The sequence below is a fragment of the Nyctibius grandis genome, chromosome 1, assembly GCF_013368605.1.
Source record: "Nyctibius grandis isolate bNycGra1 chromosome 1, bNycGra1.pri, whole genome shotgun sequence".
NCBI classification, from domain to species: Eukaryota; Metazoa; Chordata; class Aves; order Nyctibiiformes; family Nyctibiidae; genus Nyctibius; species Nyctibius grandis.
In genome coordinates this window covers 96,867,009-96,890,064 of record NC_090658.1, presented here as the reverse complement: position 1 = coordinate 96,890,064, position 23,056 = coordinate 96,867,009, and the positions used below count along the sequence as shown (strand labels likewise).

Sequence of the window (23,056 nt, the reverse complement as noted above, 5' to 3'; positions counted from 1 at the left end):
AGCCTGGCGCTCCAAAAAGAATCAGCAGGTGTGAAAACTTCCAAAAGCAAATTTAAAAGATGTGAAAAGACTGCATGCATACCTGGGATACTGTTAGAGCACAGTGTTTATGTACGTTTACTGTTCATATCTGATTTTCACAGGAACAAAACATGATGCTTCTATTCAGGGCTATAACTGACTGTATTTTGTCTGCGTAACGCAATGCAGAGGATGCCAGCCCAGTACTTCTGAAGAGGCAGACTTCAAGAACTGGGCAGAATTAGACTTGTGCAGGGATGAAAGAATTCAGATGAATCAAAACATCGTTAGATGTGCCTAGTCTACACAGTTACAAAGAGCATGCTAAAGGAGCAGAATGTCACCCAAGCTGCTTCAGTGCACTTTTTGGACTCTGAAAGTGGGTTAAGATGCATGTGCAGATATGACCTTATTTTGCAGATATTGGGCACAGAAGACAGTCCAGCCAGAGCTACATCACCAATTGGTTCACATTTAAGTCGCTACGAGGGTCCTTGAGTTTCTGCCAGCATCGTTCTCCCCGTTCAGACCCGACTTGCCTCAGAGCCGGAGCCCCATGCCAGCGCGCCTCGGCGGGCTCTCCAAAGTCTCTGCAGTGCAACGCCTTGTCGATGAACGGGCAGCTCCCGACAGCAGGCTGCCACTGTGTTCGATGCCACAGGCAGAAAACATTCCTCTCGGTGTCTGTTTTGTAGGATGTTGTGTTCGTCTGAGAACCCCCAGCTGCATCTGCCCGAAAACGTGGGGTGCGAGGGCTGCGGGGAGCAGAAACGCATCCGCGGGTATAGGGGTGTGGGTGTGTGTATAGACCCCGCTGCTCGGCTGCCCCCCCGCGCTGGCCCCCGGGCCGGCCTCGGGAACGCCCCCGCGGGCGCTCATGCGGCTGCCGCCGGCGGAGCGTGCCTGGCGCTGGGGCAGCGGCGGCCGCAGCCGCTCCCTTCCCTCCCCCGCCCGCCGAGGCGCCTCCCGCCCGGCCCCGGCCCCGGCCCCGGCCCTGCGCACAGCGGCAGACCCAGCGGGCGGCACGCACGGAGCGCCATGGCGCGGACCCTCGGCGCTGCCCGCCTCCTCCTCCTTGTGCTCCTCCTCGGCAGCTCCGCGGCGGCCGGGTACGTGGGGCCGGGTGGGCTGGGGGCGAGTGGGTGCGCGGGGCGCCGCGCCTCCCCTCCCCGCCCGGCGCGGAGTCTGCGCGGGGCAGCGGGGCGCTCCCCCGGGGGCTCCCCGGCGCCCGCCTGTCAGCGTGGCCGGAGAGCGGGCGGAGCAGCGCTGCCTTCTCCCCGTCCTGCAAACCCCGGGTGCGCTCGGTAGAGCCTGGTGAGCGAGCATCACCTCCAGCCTCGGCAGCGGCATGCAAGGGGAGAGCTTTGCAACATCTATCGTACGTTATTATGTGGATGCTGTTACTGTTTTGGGCGTTGTATTTCACTCTCTGCCCTTTCTCCCTCTGCCCATTTGGATTTTCCAGACCAACGTTCCTGGTGGCAGTTCCCTGGAACATCAGGCCTGGAGCAAACGTGACTGTTGGGGTAGCTCTGCTGCCAGACAGCCCAGCACAGGTCACCGTAAGGGGAGAAGTGATCAGGGATAACGAGACCATCTTGAGCAGGGAAATGATCTTTGAGAAAGGTAAGAGAATGGAATTGTCCTGGAAAGATTTAGATTTGCCTTCTCCCACAAATATTTTGTTGTTTCCAAAATATCACAGCTTCTAAACGGCACTAAAATAGGAATGTTATTTTACCAAGTAGGGGTCACGTATTGGAAAATAACCTTGTACTCTGCTGGCTGTGTGTGCAGGTGGGCGGCTGAGCTGGGTAGCGAGTGGTTACATAGGTGTGCTATCTCATTGTAAACTCAGAAAATAAACAGATAGTAGCGAAGTGTGGTGGATGTGGGATTTCTGAGGAGCCAGGAAGTACTCTGGTCAATGTAGCGGGGCCGCTGAAGAAGTAGCCGAAGAGGTGCTCACTGGTAGGCTTGTTGATAAGGTGCAGGGTGGAAGCAAGTGGGATAATGGTAAGGGTGGAACAGACAAGGTGATAAAGCATCTGGTGCTGGCTGCTTCTCATGTCCTAGGAAAGGGGGGACCTGAGGGCAATAGGAAAGTGGAGATGACCACGTCAGACTTGGAAGCTCTGTGCATTTGCAGAAACAGAAATTTTTAAGGATCAAGAACTGAATGAGGTAGTGAGGCCACATCTGGAATATTGTGTCCAGTTCTGGGCCCCTCAGTTCAAGAAGGACAGGGAACTGCCAGAGAGAGCAGAGCCACGTCCAGCGCAGAGCCACGAAGATGATTAAGGGAGTGGAACATCTCCCTTATGAGGAGAGGCTGAGGGAGCTGGGTCTCTTTAGCTTGGAGGAGAGGAGACTGAGGGGTGACCTCATTAATGTTTATAAATATGTAAAGGGCAAGTGTCATGAGGATGGAGCCAGGCTCTTCTCAGTGACATCCCTTGACAGGACAAGGGGCAATGGGTGCAAGCCGGAACACAGGAGGTTCCACATAAATATGAGGAAAAACTTCTTTACGGTGAGGGTGACTGAACACTGGAAAAGGCTGCCCAGAGAGGTTGTGGAGTCTCCTTCTCTGGAGACATTCAAAACCCGCCTGGACGTGTTCCTGTGTGACATAATCTAGGTAATCCTGCTCCATCAGGGGGATTGGACTAGGTGATCTTTCGAGGTCCCTTCCAATCCCTAACATTCTGTGATTCTGTGAATCATGAGACAGATTGGGGGTTGAAGGTAAGTAAACCTTAGAGCAGGCTGATTTAATATGTACCCCCTGGGCAGCAGTAGAGGATGAGGTGGCAGTTCTGAGTAGTTGGAGAACTACTGGTCACTGCTGGTCACTGCTCCTTTTCATAAAGGCCAGCTGCGAACAGAAGCATAGAGATGTTCTGCCAGAGATTTGCCCTCATGAGAAAGAAAATATTTTGTCCGGATAATCCAGCTTTCAAACTGCTCTTAGTATGAGGCAATATAAATGACACCCTAACTCTTAGCTTTTTATTTGTCAAAAGTAGAAAGTCTGGGGGCAGTATGAGGTCCTAGAAAAATCTACCCTGCTATAATGCACTTTCTTCTTGTTGGTGTCAACTAATTTTTCTGTTAATGTAGATGCCTTAATTGGAAGCATCACACCTTCATTTCAAAGCCTTTGTGAAAGCTCACCTCTCTTCACAATCTCTAGCGAAGATGGAGGCTTTGAGTGTGATGGAGTGCATTTGACCAGATCAAAAAATTCATGGCCCCATGATGCAGAAAAGCATATCTGAGCAAAACTCTTCTTGCTATTTCAAATATTCTGAAAAAGTTTTCCAGAACTATGCATTGGCAGGCTTTACTTCAGGTTGGATGTTGTTTATCCACTCTGATTTTATATTGCTATCAGGTATATGTCCTCCAGCAGCCAGTGTAAAAACATAAAGCTGAGGCAAATTTCCTGTAGTGCTATGGCTAATTAAAAAAAAAAATCTAAGTGTTCATTCCTGATTTAAATCAAATTTATACACCTGATCTGTTAGTGTCTAAATCTAATACTAATAGTTATGGTGATGTATGCCTAAGGCAACTACTTTAGGAGGATGGATTTGCTAGCACCTAAAATCTGGGTGCAAGTAAAACAGACCAGCTGTTATGCCTACGGTCCTTTATCTGAAGTCTCCGTCACACACTACATGCCATATTTAGATTTTGCATACTCAAAAGTACAGACCCAGCCTATTGGACTGACATAGCAGAGGATTCAGCAGTGGATAAAGGAACATTCTTATTCTGTGGAGAAAATAACTTTGATTTATTTATTATGCTATTGGTAGTGAGCTTGCCTTTTTAAGTTCACAATTCCTCTTCAAACCTTTCCTGGCAGTATTTTGATACAAACCCAAAGCAAACCCAAACCAACTGATTTATTGTTTTTAAAAGAAAGACTGTCTTCTCCTTTTCTTCTTCTAACTACACTGTCTTTTATTTCCTGCTTCTGTTCTGCTTAACATCAAGTTCAGTGAGCCTTGCATGAGTTTCAACCTGTCTGTTGTTGTCCTTTTCAACATTAAAAAGCAGACAAGCAACTGCTAATTCCAAGCATGTGAAAATATGTGGATGTCTCTATCTGCATAGCACACAGAACGATGCTTAACACTGGGAGTTGCTGAAGTCAGAGGGAATGGTGGGTGATCAGGAACAGGTATGACACTGTATCAGTCTGGATACAGTGAGGAAAAAGGAGAAATGCTATAGTGCATCACTTGAAGTGCATGGATTTATTGTTAATTTTTATCTTTTTCCTGTCTTTTAAATATATAGTTGGATTTTCCATGCTTTTTTACTTGATAAATGGAACATCAAAAATAATAAAAAAGAAAAGGTGCTGAGCATGCAGTGTATTCCCTCTTGCAAAAATTTTAAAATTTAGTATGTGGCCATCCATTCTTTAAAGTCAAGTTATATAATTTGTTAGTCATTTGTTCCCTGTGAACAAATATGTAAGCAAAACTGTTACGGGCCAGGAGCAAGGGAACTGCCCTGTAACAGAGGATGTAGTGTTGAAGGCATGTACCCGAAGGTGCTAAAAGAGTGGATCAGTTGTGAATAGAGTTACTCAGAGAGAAAGCAGTTTGTCAGAATAAGGTTCTAAAGCTTTAAATTCTTCACTGAAGAACAAAACAACCTTAAGATAAAATATGTAGCGATATTGTTGTAGCTGTGTTAGTCTAAGAATGTGACTGAAGGAACACTGGAGAGGTTTTATTAGGCCAGCTGTTGCAGTTGAAGGAAAAAACCCAAACGTATCTCCAGGCACACAAAATCTTCTTTAAATGACGTAATTGCTGCATATATTAGTGCCCAGAAAATGTTGCTTTATCTGTCACTTGGGCCCATTAGGTTACACAGAGTGGCTAATACAGTGGTATTACTGTTCCTGTGGTGCAAATGAGTTTGATGACTTTTATTGCCATATGTCTATGCAAAAAAAAGTATTAAGGGAGGCAGGGTGTAGCTGAAGTTGTTGACTATGCTGAATATCCAGAAAGCTGGAACTGATTGCCTGCCTTGGTTAGGCTGCAAATTCAGTGGCACTGTTGCCTAAGCTGGCTCAATTATGCTCTGTATTTTTCCTTGCATGGTGACAGCAAAAGCAGAGGATTAACTGCTTTGAGAAACTGATCTGACTGAAAAATAAAGTTTTTATTTTGTTGAATATTTTTTTAGGCAGACAGATTCCCTGGTTTGGTGTGCAAACATTTGTGCTGATGGAACTGAGATGGGCGCAGAGTAGGGAATTGGATGCTGGGGACAGAAGACAGGCTGAGGACACCGTTTTTGTTAGTGCTGTTTAATCTTGCAGGCCAAGTTCAGCCAAGTACCTAAGCATAAAAGCTATTACATACCTGTCTGGCAAAGTGCATCTGCAGTTGCTTAAAGTTAAGGTTGTGCTGTGGTTCTCCAACAGCAGCTCAGTATGGTACTGCACGTACTTGTCTAAATTTCTGAGTTAACTCTGTAAAAAGATCTTGTTGAATTAAAGGCACAGTTATTTTTTCTTTATATAATATAACTCTTGCTTTATATAAGGAATAGAGTGCTTGCCCTCTGATGGTTGATAAAAAATTCACTGTTCTAATGTTACTGGAAGTGGAATTTTGATATCTGAGTTATTTTTGGGAAATTGTCCATTAGAGAAAGGCTTTAGCCGTGGACGTTGGTTCACATCTTCATCATGCTTTTCATACAACAAAGGGAAAATAAATATATTTTTTAATAAGTGGCTAGTTTGTATTCTTTGGAGCGAAGAAGAAAGTGTGCATGCACACACATTTAAAGAAGTGCTGATATTTTGAGCTTGGCTTAATATTCTAGAATCCAAATGTACTGTAGCAAGGGAGATGGTTTAGGACCAATGTTTGGTACAGAAATTAAGTTAATTAGATTAAATGTAGTGAAAACACACCAACTGAAAGTCTGAAGCAGGGTATTGCTGCTACAGGTAAACTTTGTGTGAGCAAGCACAATTAAAAAAAAAGAAGTCAGTGCGTCACCGGGAGAGAATAGGTTTCCATTGTCTGCAGCAGACTCCAGAAAAACACGAAGCACTAACTAAAGCTGTTTCTGTGCACTGTATCAAGCCTTGACACATTTTCTGTGGAGATGCAGTATCAGAAAGATCCTCACCCTGATTGAAAGTGACTGCAGAAGATAACAATGGCTTATGTGCAATTTGGGCTGTTGTGTTTTCTGGATCAACAACAACAGAAAAAATGATGGGAATAACAGACAGGCAAGTTAAATTTATGCATGAATGGCTTGATTTTCAGCGATTACAGTGAAGAGTGACTCTTGCCATGCATATTTGTCCAGTCATTGATCAATAAAGATGTAGTGTGAACTGGCAAGAAGTGTTGTCTTACAGGATTTGCTACCCAGACGTTGCAGTGTGTGTTAGTGTATGAGAAACCTTACACCTTAATTGCGAGAGCTTCTGAAAAGTCTGTTTTCCTTGTTGGTGCTGAATGATTTGGAAAGAGTAAGTAGCATGTGAGTTAAAAAAACAAATTAGTTTTAAGAAAAGTTTTCATGTGTAATGAGGTGTCATAATTTACCTGACCGTGTGAATGTTTTTAATTCTTATAAGATTTAGTTAGACCTTCTGGTATTTAAGGTACAACATAATGTATTTAAGGCACGGTGAGTAAGAACTACTTGGTGAACTGAGGAATCTGGTTTACAGTAACATGCATAGTTTGGGTCCCCTGTAAATTACTTGTACATGTTAATTAATTTGCAATGCTGTTCTGGACTTCTAGAGAGGAGTAAATGTACTTGTTAACAGAGGTTACTGAGCTAGAGTGTGGTGAATACTCATGTAGGATTTACAAAACATGATAGAGGTTGTGAGAATGTCTGTCAAGCTCAGACATGTAGTGATCATTCATATAGACAATGGAAAATCTGCTTTTACTGGAAGGCATGTTTTGCATACTTAATAATATGGTTCTGACCACGTTAGTATGTGAAACAGTGCAAAACACTAGGAATAGTAGGTAGTAAAGTAACAGCTAAGTGGGAATGAATGGCCTGAATATACCAGTCCCTTTTGTTAACCTTGAGTTGCCTCTGTACCTTATTTCAGAATAAAATGACTGACTCATTGGTGACCACAAAATCTATGCTGAAAATCTGTGGGATAAAGGGTTTTCTGTCAGTTTAGTGAGACAGCTCCTTTCTGCCTAATTCTGCATCAATGCCGAAAAAGCCAAACATCAAGAGAGCATGATTTTGTGCCCATAAACTCCACTTCCAAATGTATATGTAACTATGCCTCATGAAAAATAAGTTGTCAAATAGTCAGCACATGCAGATAACCTATGTAAAATCAGAATGAGGAAAAGTTTTCGTAGAGTCATGGAATGGTTTGGGTTGGAAGGGACCTTAAGGATCAGCTAGTTCCAACATCCCTGCCATGGGCAGGGGCACCTTCCACTAGACCAGGTTGCTCAAAGCCCCATCCAGCCTGGCCTTGAACGCTTCCAGGGAGGGGGCAGCCACAATTTCTCTGGACAACCTGTTGCAGCGTCTCACCACCCTCACAGTAAAGAATTTCTTCCTAATCTCTAATCTAAATCTACCCTCTTGTGGGGAAGGAAGTGTTGGGGCTGGATCCAGAGACAAGGGAGCTAGTAGAGAAGAGGGCACTCTCAGCTCGCTCCCTGAAATGCCTGTACACCAATGCGCGCAGCATGGGGAATAAACAGGAGGAGTTAGAAATCCGTGTTCGGTCAGGGGGCTATGATTTAGTGGCAATTACAGAGACTTGGTGGGACGCCTCGCATGACTGGAATGTGGTCATGGATGGCTATGTCCTGTTCAGGAAAGACAGGCCACTAAGGAGAGGTGGTGGAGTTGCTCTTTATGTGAGTGAGCAGCTAGAATGTATTGAGTTCTGTCCAGGGGCGGATCAGGAGCGAGTTGAGAGTTTGTGGGTGCGAATTAAGGGGCAAGCTGGCAGGGGTGATACTGTTGTGGGTGTCTATTACAGGCCACCAGATCAGGATGAGGAGGGTGATGAGGCCTTTTACAGGCAGCTGAGAGCAGTCTCTCAATTACAGGGCCTGGTTGTCATGGGGGATTTCAACTACCCTGATATTTGCTGGGAGGCCTACTCAGCCAGCCATCCTCAGTCCAGGAGGTTCCTCCAGTGCATTGATGATAACTTTCTGATGCAAATGGTGGATGAGCCAACTAGGAGAGGAGCGCTGCTGGATCTTATCCTCACTAACAAGGAGGGTCTGGTTGAAGAGGTGAAGGTTGAGGGCAGCCTTGGTTGTAGTGACCATGAGATGGTAGAGTTCAGGATCTCATGTGGCAGGAACAGAATAGCTAGCAGAATCGCAACCCTGGACTTCAGGAGGGCCAACTTTGGCCTTTTCAAGCAATTGCTAGGGGAAATCCCATGGGACAGGGTACTAGAAGGTAAGGGGGCCCAAGATAGTTGGTTAGCATTCAAGGACTGCTTCTTCCGAGCTCAAGATCAGAGCATCCCAGCAGGTAGGAAGTCAAGGAAGGGTAGCAGGAGACCTGCATGGTTAAACAGGGAACTGCTGGGCAAACTCAAGTGGAAGAAGAGGGTGTACAGATCATGGAAGGAGGGGCTGGCCACTTGGGAGGAATATAAGTCTGTTGTCAGAGGATGTAGGGAGGCAACTAGGAAAGCTAAGGCCTCCTTGGAATTAAACCTTGCAAGAGAGGTCAAGGACAACAGAAAGGGCTTCTTCAAATACATTGCAGGTAAAACCAACACTAGAGGCAATGTAGGCCCACTGATGAATGAGGTGGGGGCCCTGGAGACAGAGGATAAAAAGAAGGCAGAGTTACTGAATGCCTTCTTTGCCTCTGTCTATACTGCTGGAGGCTGTCCTGAGGAGCCCCCGACCCCTGAGGCGCCAGAAGAAGTCAGGATAGAGGAGGAATCTGTCTTGGTTGATGAGGGCTGGGTCAGGGACCAATTAAGCAACCTGGACGTCCATAAATCCATGGGCCCTGATGGGATGCACCCGCGGGTGCTGAGGGAGCTGGCGGAAGTCATTCCTAGGCCACTCTCCATCATCTTTGCAAAGTCGCGGGCAACGGGAGAGGTGCCTGAGGACTGGAGGAAAGCGAATGTCACTCCAGTCTTCAAAAAGGGCAAGAAGGAGGACCCGGGTAACTATAGACCGATCAGCCTCACCTCCATCCCCGGAAAGGTGATGGAACAACTTGTTCTTGGTGCTGTCTCTAGGCACATCAAGGATAGGGGGATCATTAGGGGCACTCAGCATGGCTTCACCAAGGGGAAGTCATGCTTAACCAACTTGATAGCCTTTTATGAGGACGTAACCCGGTGGATAGATGATGGTAAAGCTGTGGATGTGGTCTATCTCGATTTCAGTAAAGTGTTTGACACGGTCTCCCACAGCATCCTCGCAGCTAAACTGAGGAAGTGTGGTCTGGATGATCAGGTAGTGAGGTGGATTGTGAACTGGCTGAAGGAAAGAAGCCAGAGAGTGGTGGTCAATGGGACAGAGTCCAGTTGGAGGCCTGTGTCTAGCGGAGTCCCTCAAGGGTCGGTACTGGGACCAGTACTATTCAATATATTCATTAATGACTTGGATGAGGGAATAGAGTGCACTGTCAGCAAGTTCGCTGATGACACAAAACTGGGAGGAGTGGCTGACGCACCAGAAGGCTGCACAGCCATTCAGAGAGACCTGGACAGGCTGGAGAGTTGGGCGGGGAGAAACTTAATGAAATATAACAAGGGCAAGTGTAGGGTCCTGCATATGGGCAAGAACAACCCCATGTACCAGTACAAGTTGGGGACAGACCTGTTGGAGAGCAGCGTAGGGGAAAGGGACCTGGGGGTCCTAGTGGACAACAGGATGACCATGAGCCAGCAGTGTGCCCTTGTGGCCAAGAAGGCCAATGGCATCCTGGGGTGTATTAGAAGGGGTGTGGTTAGCAGGTCAAGAGAGATTCTCCTCCCCCTCTACTCTGCCCTGGTGAGGCCGCATCTGGAATATTGTGTCCAGTTCTGGGCCCCTCAGTTCAAGAAGGACAGGGAACTGCTAGAGAGAGTCTAGCGCAGAGCCACGAAGATGATTAAGGGAGTGGAACATCTCCCTTATGAGGAGAGGCTGAGGGAGCTGGGTCTCTTTAGCTTAGAGAAGAGGAGAGTGAGGGGTGACCTCATCAATGTTTATAAATATGTAAAGGGCAAGTGTCCTGAGGATGGAGCCAGGCTCTTCTCAGTGACATCCCTTGACAGGACAAGGGGCAATGGGTGCAAGCCGGAACACAGGAGGTTCCACATAAATATGAGGAAAAACTTCTTTACGGTGAGGGTGACTGAACACTGGAACAGGCTGCCCAGAGAGGTTGTGGAGTCTCCTTCTCTGGAGACATTCAAAACCCGCCTGGACGCGTTCCTGTGTGATATGGTCTAGGCAATCCTGCCCCGGCAGGGGGATTGGACTAGATGATCTTTCGAGGTCCCTTCCAATCCCTAACATTCTGTGATTCTGTGATTCTGGGCTTTTGTATTGCTGGAGTACGTATGGAAAAAAACAGGTTTCTGTGCCTGTTGTTGAATCCATCCTGGTAACAGGCCCATTAAGTAGTTTGCAGAAAAATTGAAGTAGCAATCCCATCCAGTACTTGAGCTTTATCTTATTGATTGGATGCTGTTTGAGACTTGAGGGAAGGAGTCTTTCTGTGGCTCAAGGCTTACCTGTTTGTATGCAAGGTCGTTCTGGTCACCATATTCTTCACCAATATCCAGCCAAGGAGAGTTTGGCAGATCGAGTGCTACAGGCTGTTTCACAGTACCTTGAGAAGGGTGGAATAATTCACTCATAGCAGAAATGGTGACAGTGGGGCAACTCTTACAGAGGAAGGAATATTACATGTGCCAGTGTGGGGTTCCCTGTTGCTACTGTGAACTGGAGGGGCTTTACAGCTTTTAGGAAAGGGAGGAGAGAGAAAACCAAAGTAAAGGCTGTGAATTTTGAGGGTTGGGGAAAAAAAAGTGATTCCAATAAATAACAGGAATTGGGAGATAAGATGCTATCAGAAACAAGAAGAAAAGGAGAAAGCTCTTGAGAGATTCATATTAAAGGTATAAGTACACATTACCCTAACATAGCAGAAGGGTAAGACATACCGAAAAAAGGAAAACCCTGTATATAAACTGAAAATTAGATCAGATTACAAAGTTTGAGCTTAAAGGAGTAGCATGGGTAAGAAAGGACAAAACTGGAAAGGCCAAACCATGAGTAGGAAAGAATGTGAAGGGTAATAAGGCAGGATTTTTAAATATCATGTTGGTAGCAAGAAAGCTAGCAAAGGATGTGTCTTGCTATTCACTCTGATGAGAAGGGCATTGGTCGGTGATGCTGAGAGGCAGTGTTCAGTCTTAACTAAGAGGATCAACTAACTGCCGTGGAAAAGGGTTAAGAATTAATGCAACAAAAGGGGAGGAATAGGTTAAAGAGTACTTTGATAAAGTAGATGTTTAGGCCTGATAAAATTGCCTGTAGAATATTTAGGAAATTGATTGAAATAATTTTACAACTGCTAGTGAAGTTTTGAGAGCAAGAGTGAAGAGAAAGGTTGTGGAAGATTGAAAACCTGCAAATAAAATGTGTTCCACCATTGGCTGGTAAGGATTGTAGGTGGAGAAGCAGCAGGGTATAGTTATATTTTGACTTTAGTAAGGCTTTTGATAGTCTGGTGTGGCACTCTGACAAGCCAGCTGGGGAAGTGGGGACAGCATGGAACTCTTATTAAATACGTTTGTGGCTGGATGGAAAATAATATTCACAAAGTAGGTCTAAGTGGTTCACTCTGAAACTGGAAGTGGGTTACCCTGAAACTATATTGTTCAGTATGACTGACATGGATGAAAAAGGGAGAATGTTTATTAGATTAGTGAAGGGGTGGCGAGGATGCTGAGAGGACGGATTAGATTTTGAACTCATTTTGGCAATGTGGGAAATGATTAGGGGAAAAACTGGAGTGTGATTCACTAGGGCAGCTGCATAGTTCTGCTCTTGTTGAGGAATAAAAGAGCATGCATTTACTGAATGGGGAACAAGGTGAGGCAGCAGTCCTGCAAAAAAGGATGTGTGGGGTGATGGTTTAAAGGTACCAAAGGGTGAAAGCTTGTAAGTAATACTGTGATGCTCAAAAAAGAAGGCAAACGCTGTACTCAAATGTATACACAGAAATATTTTCTGTAAGTTACGAGAAAGTAATCTAGTTATCTTGACAGCTCTAATTAGGCATCCTGGGGAGTGCTGTGCCTGATTTGGGGCACTCCTCATGGAGGCTGTGAATCAACTGGAGAAATTCCAGGGAGAGCAGAGGGAAAGATTGGAGATCTCTCAGGAGACAAGTTCAAACCAGACAGAAGAAGGTGGGCCTTCACCTGAGATGGAAATAAATTGTGGAACTCTGTGTCCCAGGTGTTGTGGATGGAAAATGTGATTGCACAAATTCATGAGACAAAAGTCCATCAAGGGCTGGTCCAGTATAAAGACACTAATTTTGGCTTTTCAAGCCCCAAGCCTCAGGGTGCATAGTATGGGAAGAGTACCCAAGGAAGGATCACTGTGTACTTGTTCTGTTTTTGCACTGTTCAGATGTCTGTCCTTGACTGTTGCTGGAGATGGCACCTTGGGCTAAACAGACTTTTGGTTTGACCCTGGGAGTCTCTTTTACATCCTGGAAAGTATTTGAGGAGAGATGGGAGGAACTGGGGTGAAGTGTCACGACAAGTGTGCTATGCATCTGGTTATTACCCTTCAGGTACATAAAAGGTAGCTTTAAAGAGAAAGGGATGGGAGCTAACAGCGGATCTCCAGAAGGGTCTAGGGTGATGTCCTTAGTGGTGTCTAATTAGAAAGAGATCCAAGCTGAAGTATTCAGGGTTACAGAAGTACCTGCAGAGGTAGGAAGTAGTTGGGAAATTCATGGGTCTCCAATCATGCATGTGTGACTTCTCTTTTCATGAGGCTCTTACGACTGTTTGCACTGGCAGCATTGATGGTTCCTGTGCTCTGCTATCCCTGATTACCTGTTTATGAAGGCAGGGTTCTATCTTCTATCTTCAGAAGTTGAATATCACATGGCAAGAGATGATGCTAGTTCGCCTGGATTCAGTGCAGTCCAAATAAGTATGTGCGTAGAAAACGTGGACAGAGTGACAGACCCCTTCTCCCCCACTTCTCCAGCTTCTTGAAGGTGCAGCTTTGAAGTTCAGATGCTTATTTTGTATGGTTATGGATTTATATCGCTTTTATTTACTGATGAAGGAAGTCTCTGGTAATATTTTTATATGCGTAAATAATTTTGTGATCTTAGAAAAGTTATGTGGCTTTGTCGTCACAGACTCTGAATGCATTCCAGAAAATGGAAGAAAACCAATATGAAAACAAACCTTCTTCTTTCACTCCCTCTAAGAGGAAGCTTAAATAGTTCCTGAATGTTTTATTTGCAGTGAATGAGTTTGAGAGGTGACTTGACTTTCGAATTTTGCTCCAGTTGCAGCAATTGATGCAATGAGGGTGGTATTAATACTGCCAAATCTCTGGCATAGACAGGTTTAGCCACATTTTGTCCTAGCATGATTTCCTTATGTTTTAAGTTGGAATAAAAACTGCAGCTACTTTAAATTGCATTAATAGTGGCTTTGTGTTTATTTCGTGGACATCTGAATGGATAATAATGATGGCCAATAGCGCCTTGAAAGCAGGATGTGCAGATGCCTGTGAGTTTGTGTGTTTGTGTATGGTCACCAAGGGAAAACTCAGTGAATGAAATGAATTTCTCATTTAGTTGTGTAAAAGGCTTAAGTCCAAGATTATTCTGAATTGTCTGCATAGTTTCATAAACTGGATCTGATGTCAATAAAGTTTTCTCTGTAGTATTCAAAACTTGTCTTGCTAACAGCTATGAATTTATAATTCATGGGAATATAGTTGTTTGGGTGTGGTAGGCAGTGGTAATGTCATGCGCCTGACAAAAAGTCCGTGGATGTCTCTTAGAGGCTGGTCTTGTGGAAAAAGTTGAAAAGAGCCTGTACTTGTGTTTAAGCGTCTGGGATGGTAGCTGCTGGAGAGCTGTCAGAAGATCTCGGATTAAAGAGATGATTTAGTTTTAGAAATATGAAGCTGTTTTGTTTTCCTACTCCGCATGCAGTGTCTCAGATAAACCACGGAGCTTTTTAAGTATTGTGTTCTTGCAAGTGGCCGCTTTGACCACTCAGCTGAAAGTGGTAATAGTAGTATAGAGTTGATTGTTTTACTCAATACTCAAAATCAACTCAATAGAGTTGATTGTTTTACTTTAGAAGACTGAGTGGAGAATTAAATGTCTGAATTATGACCTGAGTCTAAAAAGAAATTAGAAGGGCCAGTCTGCAGGAAACTTGCTGCTTGCTTGTGGAAGGGATCATGGATGCAGGAGGGCAAAGAAAGGGTCGCCAACATCGTCAGGGTCTGTCTGTCTTCCTGAGGGTGTGGGAGATGGTGGTTTTCCTCAGGGGTGGATCTGGCAGTGCTGGTGAGAGAAGAAGGGCTGAACCAGTAAAAGGACAAGCAAGGAGGTACCACAACTTCTTTGCCATGTGAAGTAGGAAGACACAGGGAATGCCATGGTGAGGGGGCAGAGGAGAGGAAGGACAGCACCCCTTCTCTTCATACCTTCTGGTAAATCTGTATCTATTATGTCCTGGCCAGGAGTGTTTTTGGTTGTGCTTTGTATGGTTGGGTTTCCACCATCCTTCCAATCATGGAGTAAAAGCCAATTGGGGTAAAACCTTTGGATTTAGCTGGAGAAGGTTTTTTTTTTGTCATGAATTGTCCTGGTTGTCAGGAAAATATCCCTACACTCTTCACTGCAGACTGAAGCTAGAACTTGCTAGCTGCTGCAGAGTTTGTTTAAATGTGGCTTAATTACCAAAACGTCTGTGCATATTGCCTTTCTCCTGTCCTCTAGAGCTGCAGTGCCCTGTCTCTTGACTGGACCCTCAGGTGATAAATTCTGGTTCGGTTCAGATTATTCCTTCTGTCCCTTTACACTTTTCTCCGTAGACAGTGCTGCTACCCTGCCTCTCTCTCTCCCTTTATAATTTCTGAGATCTTTTAGCCTCCAAAATCACAAAAAAGGACTGAAAAGGATAAGGGGTGGTGGAAATAGGGAGTAGGGTAATAAGTGGCTGTGGAGGGAAGTGTACATAGTGCTGGCAGGCAGGAAGGGTTTAGGAAGCTTTGTGGAGCAAGTATAGACCCCTTTGCTACAGGCCTATTGTCTTTGTTTGGCTTTGGATGTTAGCCGTATGCTGATGTCCATTAGCAATCCCTGTTGCATGCGTTTGAGCGCTGTATTGTCTCTCCTTCTATAGTCTGGCCCAAATTTAGCTGTAACTTAACAGCAGTGGCTCACACTAGGTATTTTGGGCTACTTGCGTAACTAACCAGTGCTAATTTGGGTGCTAATTTTAGGATGATAGATGAGGAGTATAACACATTTAAAGAAAACTGTGAACTTGACAGATTTGCAGGCCTTCTTTTATGAAGAAAAAATTGCACTCCCTGGACAGTTTAAGCCTTGGTATTTATGCATCCCTTTTTTTTTTTTAAAACACAAAAATAGTGTTTATTTTGGATAGGAAGAAAAATCTGGAAGGACATTGAAGAACGTTACTTTTTATTTATCTGATGTGAGTTTTTGAAATAGACTCCACAGTAGAAAAAAATCCATTTACCACTGCAAAGAAAATGCTTTTCTGTAAACATTTCCTAAGCATGGATATGTGAACACAGCTGATAGAAGAAAGGCATGGCATCATTTCAGTAAATCAATGTGAAGTGATTCCAGTTATATTTTTCTGTTCTCACACAGGACTAAGAAGGAATGAGGACATAGGTAGAAATGTTAAGTGAGAAAGTCTGTAGCGATACCTGCCACATGAGCTAGAATACAGAGTCAAGACCTGAGTTTGTGTAAATTAGAGACTGAAGCGCTGCTGTACTGATTTATCCTGGCACAAGTTCTAGTTCACTCTGCCAAGCCGTACAGTCATTTTTCTGGAACCTCTGTCCTTCTTGGGGAGTGGAAGCTGAAACATTTACATCTAGTCCTAGTGCTGGTGGTGTCAGCTGAAGAAGGGGTAGCATAAGTTTCTGGGTTTGGGTCAGGCCCGTGCAATGGGAAGAATGTAAGATGCCATCGTTAGTGCGGCTCTCCATAAGTCTAAAAAAACATGCATGTCTTTGGCTCTGTAGAATTTTTTCTTATTTGTTGTGCTGATAACAAGACTATTAGAAAATTGCCTCAAAAAAAATGGCATAGTGGCAGGGTACATTAAAAAGACAACTTAATTTCCCATTGCTGTCTATACTGGTGGCATGTCACTACCACACTGCCTTTGATTCCTGTTCTGCTGGACTGTCCTAAATGCCAAGGACTCTGAGGAAAAGGAAGCTGGACAATGTGATATTTGTTTCCACAGTATTTCCATGTATTTCCTCAACGCAGTATTTATTGAATGAATACAGTACAAGCTTCAGGAATTCTGTGAGAGAAATGGTTTTGTGAGTGATGAGGAAGGATATTTTTTCTTCCAGGATCATGTGACTTCTGTGGGGAATTTTTGGTTGTTTGTTTTTTAACTTTCCTCAAGATTAGCCTGGAACAATTCACTGAATTTTTCCTGCCTCCCCCTGCAGCTAGGGCATGGCTCCCAGCTGGGAGTTTTCTTCAGCTAATCCCTTGTGGTAGCAGGGACCTGTGCTCTTGCCTGGTCTTTCCCCTCCATGGCCTCTTGCAGGCGTGACGGTTTGTCTGCTGCTGCGGAGAGCAGACGTGATGAGTCAGGAGGAAGCGTTTTGTAGTCTGCGACGCTTGGTGCAGGTGGTGTAGCTGTTCTGGGCTCCTTCCTAAACCTACTTCTGCTGCCTGGAGTCAGTTACCTGTAGTCATTGGTGCTGTATTTAATATCTGAAGAGATCCCTTGCAGGGATGTGCTGAAGGAGGGTGACAACTGTTGCCATTTCTGGGGACAGTGGACTTGACTGATGTCATGTATAAATCATGTGGAAGTGTTACACACTGCATGTGGGTAAAAGTGTCCAGCTGCATGGTAGCAGAGCTTCCAGCAGAGCAGTGCCACACGCTAGCTGTTGGGCTGTGGTTAACTCCTTAAAAACCTGAGATTGCTGTATGATTAAATATAACTTTAATTCATCAAGTAGACAGAAAAATGTGGTGAATTTCAGCAATTCAGCATTGGCATAAAGGAAATATTTTGCCTACGGCTCTCCTGTGAGCACATCTGAAGCCATCCCTGGGTATAGCTGAGCAGAGCTCCAAGGGGTTGACTGCAGCTTGGTAGTGTCTGAGAACATGGGAAAATCTTGCATGACAGGGAAATTCACTGCAACGCCAAAGAGTTTCGGATCTGCCCAGGCTGCTCAGTTCCTAACAAAATAATTATGTAGTGACATGAATTGGAGGATTACCTCATGCCCCAGAGCCTCTTTTATGATTTTCACTGGCTGGGGATGAGACAGCGTTCTGGGCTTTATCAAGGCAGCCAGGGAAGCTGTAGCTCCCTAACACCGCTTCAGAAGGTAAATACCTTATGAGTTGCACAAAAGAGAAGGGACTGTGATTTAAACCTCCTTCCTCCCCAACTGCTTCCCCCTCTGCATCATGGCTGTATCTGGCTCAGACCTGATGTTAGGTCTCCCAGGCCTGGGAACGTGGAAGAAACACAGTATTTCTACCTTAAGGTTTCTGTCTTTTGCATGCTAGTTGCTCTAAAAATAGGTGGAGGCAAGCAGGCACCACCCTGATGAGAAAACTGCAAAGTACTTGCCCTGTTATGTGAAAGGTTGCTTTGAAAGCTGTTAGAAGCTGCGCAGGGCGATGTGTAGCAGTCCCCTTCAGCGCTCTGCCCTTGCGGTGCGTGTGTACTAGTGTGTTTGCATTGGCGTGGGTAAAGATGGAAATAGAAACCCCATGGTGGGGGCTATGGTATGAATATCAGATTTGTGCTTGGTGTCTCCCAACATACTGAAGTCACTGCTATAGCTGTTGCTATAATTAGCTGTGTTGGATAAGTTAAAGCTAGTGTAACAATACTTGCCACATGCACGTCCACTCAGACACGTGTTGTAAATAAAACCAAGTTCCTGTTCCTTTTTCATAACTGATTATCAGCAGTGACAAAGGTTAGTTTTTCTTTTTTGGTGACAGTGTCATGGGTTGTGGTCATACAAAACCCAGCTTTAGCACAGCCTTACTTCACAGAGGGATGGGAACTAGAGAAGGGTTACGCTTCTAGTATACAACTGAGAGAAATTTCAGAAGGTGGCTTTATACCATCTCTGTTGTTGCTAGTTACCCTACATCCAGCCTCCATTACCAGTGAAATATCGTAATTCCTCAAAAAAAGGTCTTCCTAGTTAACAGTAACTCTGTCCCTCCTGAGTTAGGAAGACACAAGTTTCCTTTAGCTGAAATACCTCTTTTAGTGCGATTGTTTGGGCATGGAGTTGTTTGGGTAGATGTTGGGAATAAATATATCAGTGAGTGGAGAGGGGTTTACATTGCCTATGAATTGGATACTCTGCAAGACTGTGTAATTCCTCTCCTGTAGCTGATGGCTGTCCTGTAGCCCTGTGTGTCAAGCAAGCTTGGCCGAGCGTGTGGCTCCCTGCCACCGTGCAGTGGGGCAAAGTGCCCTCTCCACTGGCTGCTGAGAAAAGAAGGGTGTATTTTGCCTGAGACTCCTGTCTGGTAAGACTCAAAGGCCGGTGGGGTTGCTCAGAGTCAACTGCTGCATGGGCTGCTTCTCGAGCGAAGAGGAGAGAGGGATGACAGGAAAAAAAACTGTGGCTTTAACAGTAGCATAAACATGTTGTGGAAAGAACTGCGTTGCTTAGGGCCTGATGCCACCCATCCCCGTTAAGCTTTTGAATACCAGAATGAAATACTGGAGTGTGCTACCCACAAACTTCATTTGTGGGATGTGAGTCATTCGATTTAACCTAGGTTATAATTTGAATAGATGGTACATGCTGGACAGGATTTTTCCTTTAGTTCTCTGTCAGCAGCCAGGACAACCTGTGTTCAGTCCATCGAGTCTTCCTTCTATTTGCCACTGTCAAAGGAAAGAATTCTTTGACTTTTAACTCCAACATTTATTAGAGTCCAAAGATCAAGTGATTGCTTTATCTTGGAATGCTTTATGTCCAGGATCAAGAAGGACATCAATTAAATAATTTTTTTTTTTGCTTACTCCATGAAACAAATGAGTAAAAGATAGGTATGGGGTATAAACCCATAGCTTTTTAGGAGATATAAAGAGGTCTAACTCAATGGAATCAGCAAAAGAAAATATGAGTCAATATGAGTCAGCAGTGTGTGACTGGAACAGGCTTCCTAGAGAGGTGGTTGATGCCCCAAGCCTGTCAGTGTTTAAAAGGCATTTGGACAATGCCCTTAATACCATGCTTTAACTTTTGATCAGCCCTGAAGTGGTCAGGCAATTGGACTAGATGATTGTTGTAGGTCTCTTCCAACTGAAATATTCTATTCTATTCTATTCTATTCTATTCTATTCTATTCTATTCTATTCTATTCTATTCTATTCTATTCTAAAATACATTACATAATTCAAATAAAAGCTATGGCACTAATGACTCCATGATGTAATGATATCCAGGAGCTTAACAGCACATTTGTTTAGATTCTAAAAATATTTGAGGCCACATTATCTAAAATAGTTAAAATTATATTAACCCTCATACATTAATATGTTGGTTACTTATTCCCATGGTGATTTAATGCAGTGAGGATGGTTAATTCTGGGTGCTTCTTTGCTTAAGAGTGGCAAATCCTGTGTGTGGTTTTGAAAATTTTAGCCTTTATCTGAGCTGCAGAATCAATGGAAAATAATAACTCGGGTGGAGTGGAGGACTGAATAGATTGTAAAGGTATTTCAGTCGATGTGAATGTAAAGGAAAATGTTCAAGTGGAGAACATGGAAGTCAGCCCCCACCAAACAGAGAAGTAATGTTGCTGTAGACTGGAGTTCATACTTTCGCAGCCCTGCAAGAGGTATTGCCCATCTTACATCAACCACGTAAGGGAGGAAGGGGTGGAGTGGATGTATGAGGTGAAGAGGAGGCCAAGAGCCGGTGCTCGGGGAAGAAACAGCTTTAGGTTGTCGTGGAGGTAATGGTTCGGCATAGACATACTGCCACGCTGCTGGCTTTGTTTCATAGCAGTGAAACCACCAGGTAGGAGGTTACCGTTAGAGGGAATGACCAGGATTAAGGCAGTTTTTTGCCGTTTTGCCTTTCTCTAATAACATGTAGTTTAAAGTCTATTCCTTTTTTATTCCTTCTAGAAAAGTTGTTAATCTTTGTAAAAATGACTATAAAAAGCAGTCTCCTACTAAACCGCAGAGGAGATTAATACAAAATATCCTGGGTTTCTCTTACATGTGAAGGAGTTGCAGAATCAACTTCTTTGCAGAAGCAGAGGGATGCTTTGGTCTTAGGGCAGTGGTACCCGAGAGGCGAGTCATTCTCAAGGACGGCAGTGTCAAGCCATACTCTCCTTGTTCAGGTAGCTCCCATCTGGGACATTGTTGGCACCCTCAGACAGTTATTTAAGTGGAGCACTACATTTCAGTTTTTCTGGGCTGTTCTGCTCTGGCTGGTTCTTTTAGCAGATTTGATTTGGGATGGTAGTGATTGGTAGGGAGTTGTTGAATCTGGTAGCCTGATGGTGGGGGAATCGTGTCTCTGACTGGGGTATTGGGGTTCCCTCCTGCTGGTGTGCCTCTGGGCTTGTGGTGATGGGTGTGTGATGGGCTTAGTGCTCCCCTGGGGTGGGGCTGGGTGTTGTTGGGTTCCCTCACCTGCCGTCCTTCCTTAGTGCTCCTTCATGTGTTTGTGGAGATGAGCTGCTTATCCTATAACCTAATGGTGGCTGACAGTGGCCTTGACAGGGCTTGGGAGGAATAAATGCGGGGAATGAGATGTTGAATGAAGTATGAACATGGTATATCAATACTGACTAGTGCAGCAGGCATTGCTGCATGCAGGAGCCATTGCTCCAGGCTGTATATTTTTCAGTTTCATGTCCAGATGGTGTTTGGCAGCAATCAGCTGGCTGATAAGCGTGTGCATGCCAGCCAGCTGGCTGCAGACATTGCATGTGTGTTGGCTGGATGGTCCACGTGCCTTGAGCTCCAGAGCAGCTACATCAAGGGAATTCAGTTGTCCAATGGGTATTACGGGCAGTGTGGGAATGGGGAGGAGCACTGCTCTTCTAATTAAGCTGATAATATTGATATTTTGTAAGTTTTTATAAGGTTTCTGACAGTGTGGTATTTCTTTTTTATTCAGATTCCTTTGGGACTCTTGTTCTTCCAGTAGTAAGTATTTCTTTCCTTCCTTCCTTCTTTCCTTCCTCAGAAAATGTTGACTCTCTGTAACATTTCATCAGTTGGTGTTGATGAGATGATGTATTTTATATGTGATCCTAGCTATTTTCATGTTCTCAGATGAGTGTATTTACTGACCAATAAGCCAAGGAGTTTTCAGATCAAGCGCTCTGCAGTTTGTTACAAGTAATTACAGGATTTGGGAGCTGATTTCCAGCGTCAGCACAAGCCATCATAAAACTTGAACACAGAACTTTGCTTTGTGGTTTTTCTGACTGGCTGATACCTACATCTCTATTTCAGTCACACCATGGGGGCTAATTAGAGCTGAAAGAATTGTACTAAGCAATAGTTGAGGAATATTAAAATAAAAATGTATTTATACACAGTCTTCTTAAGGATTCAGAAATGCACATCCGGTGAAAGTACATAATAAGCTAACTAGTCAACAAAAATGTATAACATTGAATTGTGTGTTGAGTATGAGTCCTGAATTTATAATCCTGGATGTTCATCTTCAAAACTCGATCTAGAGAATTATATATTTGTGTCAGGAAAGAAGTTTTACCAAAGTCTTTATTTTTTTAAACATCTGTAAGTCTGAGTATCCCTAAATACAGTGGGTTTAAATTCTGTTCTCAAATAAACTGTATGTCTGATGAAATAATCTAGAAATGTTTGATAGATGGATAATCAATGACAATGAGCAGCTCAACATTATGAAGACTACTAGGTTGAAATGCATCTGTACGAACTGTAAATTAGCAAACATAGAAAACTGAGTTTGAAAAAAAAGATTAAATTAACAAGTTCCTATAACATAATCTGGCCAGATCTTAAAGTGTTCAAGAACCTGAAACTAGGCGAGGTGAATTCCTGCCTCTGTCACCACTATCTGAAGGATGAAAACTGACTGATTTTTTAATAGTAAGATTTTTTTTTTTGTCATTTGTGTAGCCATGGTAGACTTATGTTTTGCCCGAAGTGTAGTTGGCTGGCAACAGAAGGTGGGTAATGAGTTTCTGGTTTCAGCCATCATCTTTTCCAGAGGAAACAGAGCTTCGTTGTCTGAGGTGCTTGTGACGGTAGCTAGTGTGGTCAGAAGTACGTGAGAAGGCCTTTTCATCTTCTATATTAGGAGTGCAAAAACGGGGATAGTAATACCATTCACTTGATGGATATAGTGACTAAGATAAAATATTTTCACAGTGAATTCCTACTACCTACTGTTGAAAGCTGCCTTACTCATATTTGGGTTGAGAAACAACCCTTTAGAGAAGGAGTTGATGGGGCTGAGGTAAATAGTGGCCATTATTGTAGCAGTGACCTTCAGGAAGTGTTGTATTAATGCAGTTTCTGTTAGCATAGATGTGTGAACCAGAAGGTGGGTTACTTTGCACCTCAGCGGTCCTAGTACACTGCTGCGGCAATGCAAACTTCATTGCCGCTGGCTTTTACATCAAGAAAGGTACAACAGGCAGTTTTGTCACCATGTTGCAGGAAAGAAAGATCTTTTGAAATATAAAAATATAA

At 44.1% G+C, this 23,056-nt stretch overlaps 1 protein-coding gene across 1 annotated transcript in view; it reads left to right on the top strand.

The window, feature by feature from the left end:
• The first annotated feature begins 1,059 nt into the window (after positions 1–1,059).
• CD109 (CD109 molecule) overlaps positions 1,060–23,056 on the top strand; it is a 92,776-nt gene continuing 70,779 nt past the window's right edge. Inside the window, exons 1-3 of the mRNA XM_068408608.1 lie at positions 1,060–1,130; positions 1,487–1,647; positions 21,486–21,514. Coding sequence (XP_068264709.1) covers positions 1,060–1,130; positions 1,487–1,647; positions 21,486–21,514 — 261 coding nt within the window. The remainder of the gene's footprint in view (positions 1,131–1,486; positions 1,648–21,485; positions 21,515–23,056) is intronic.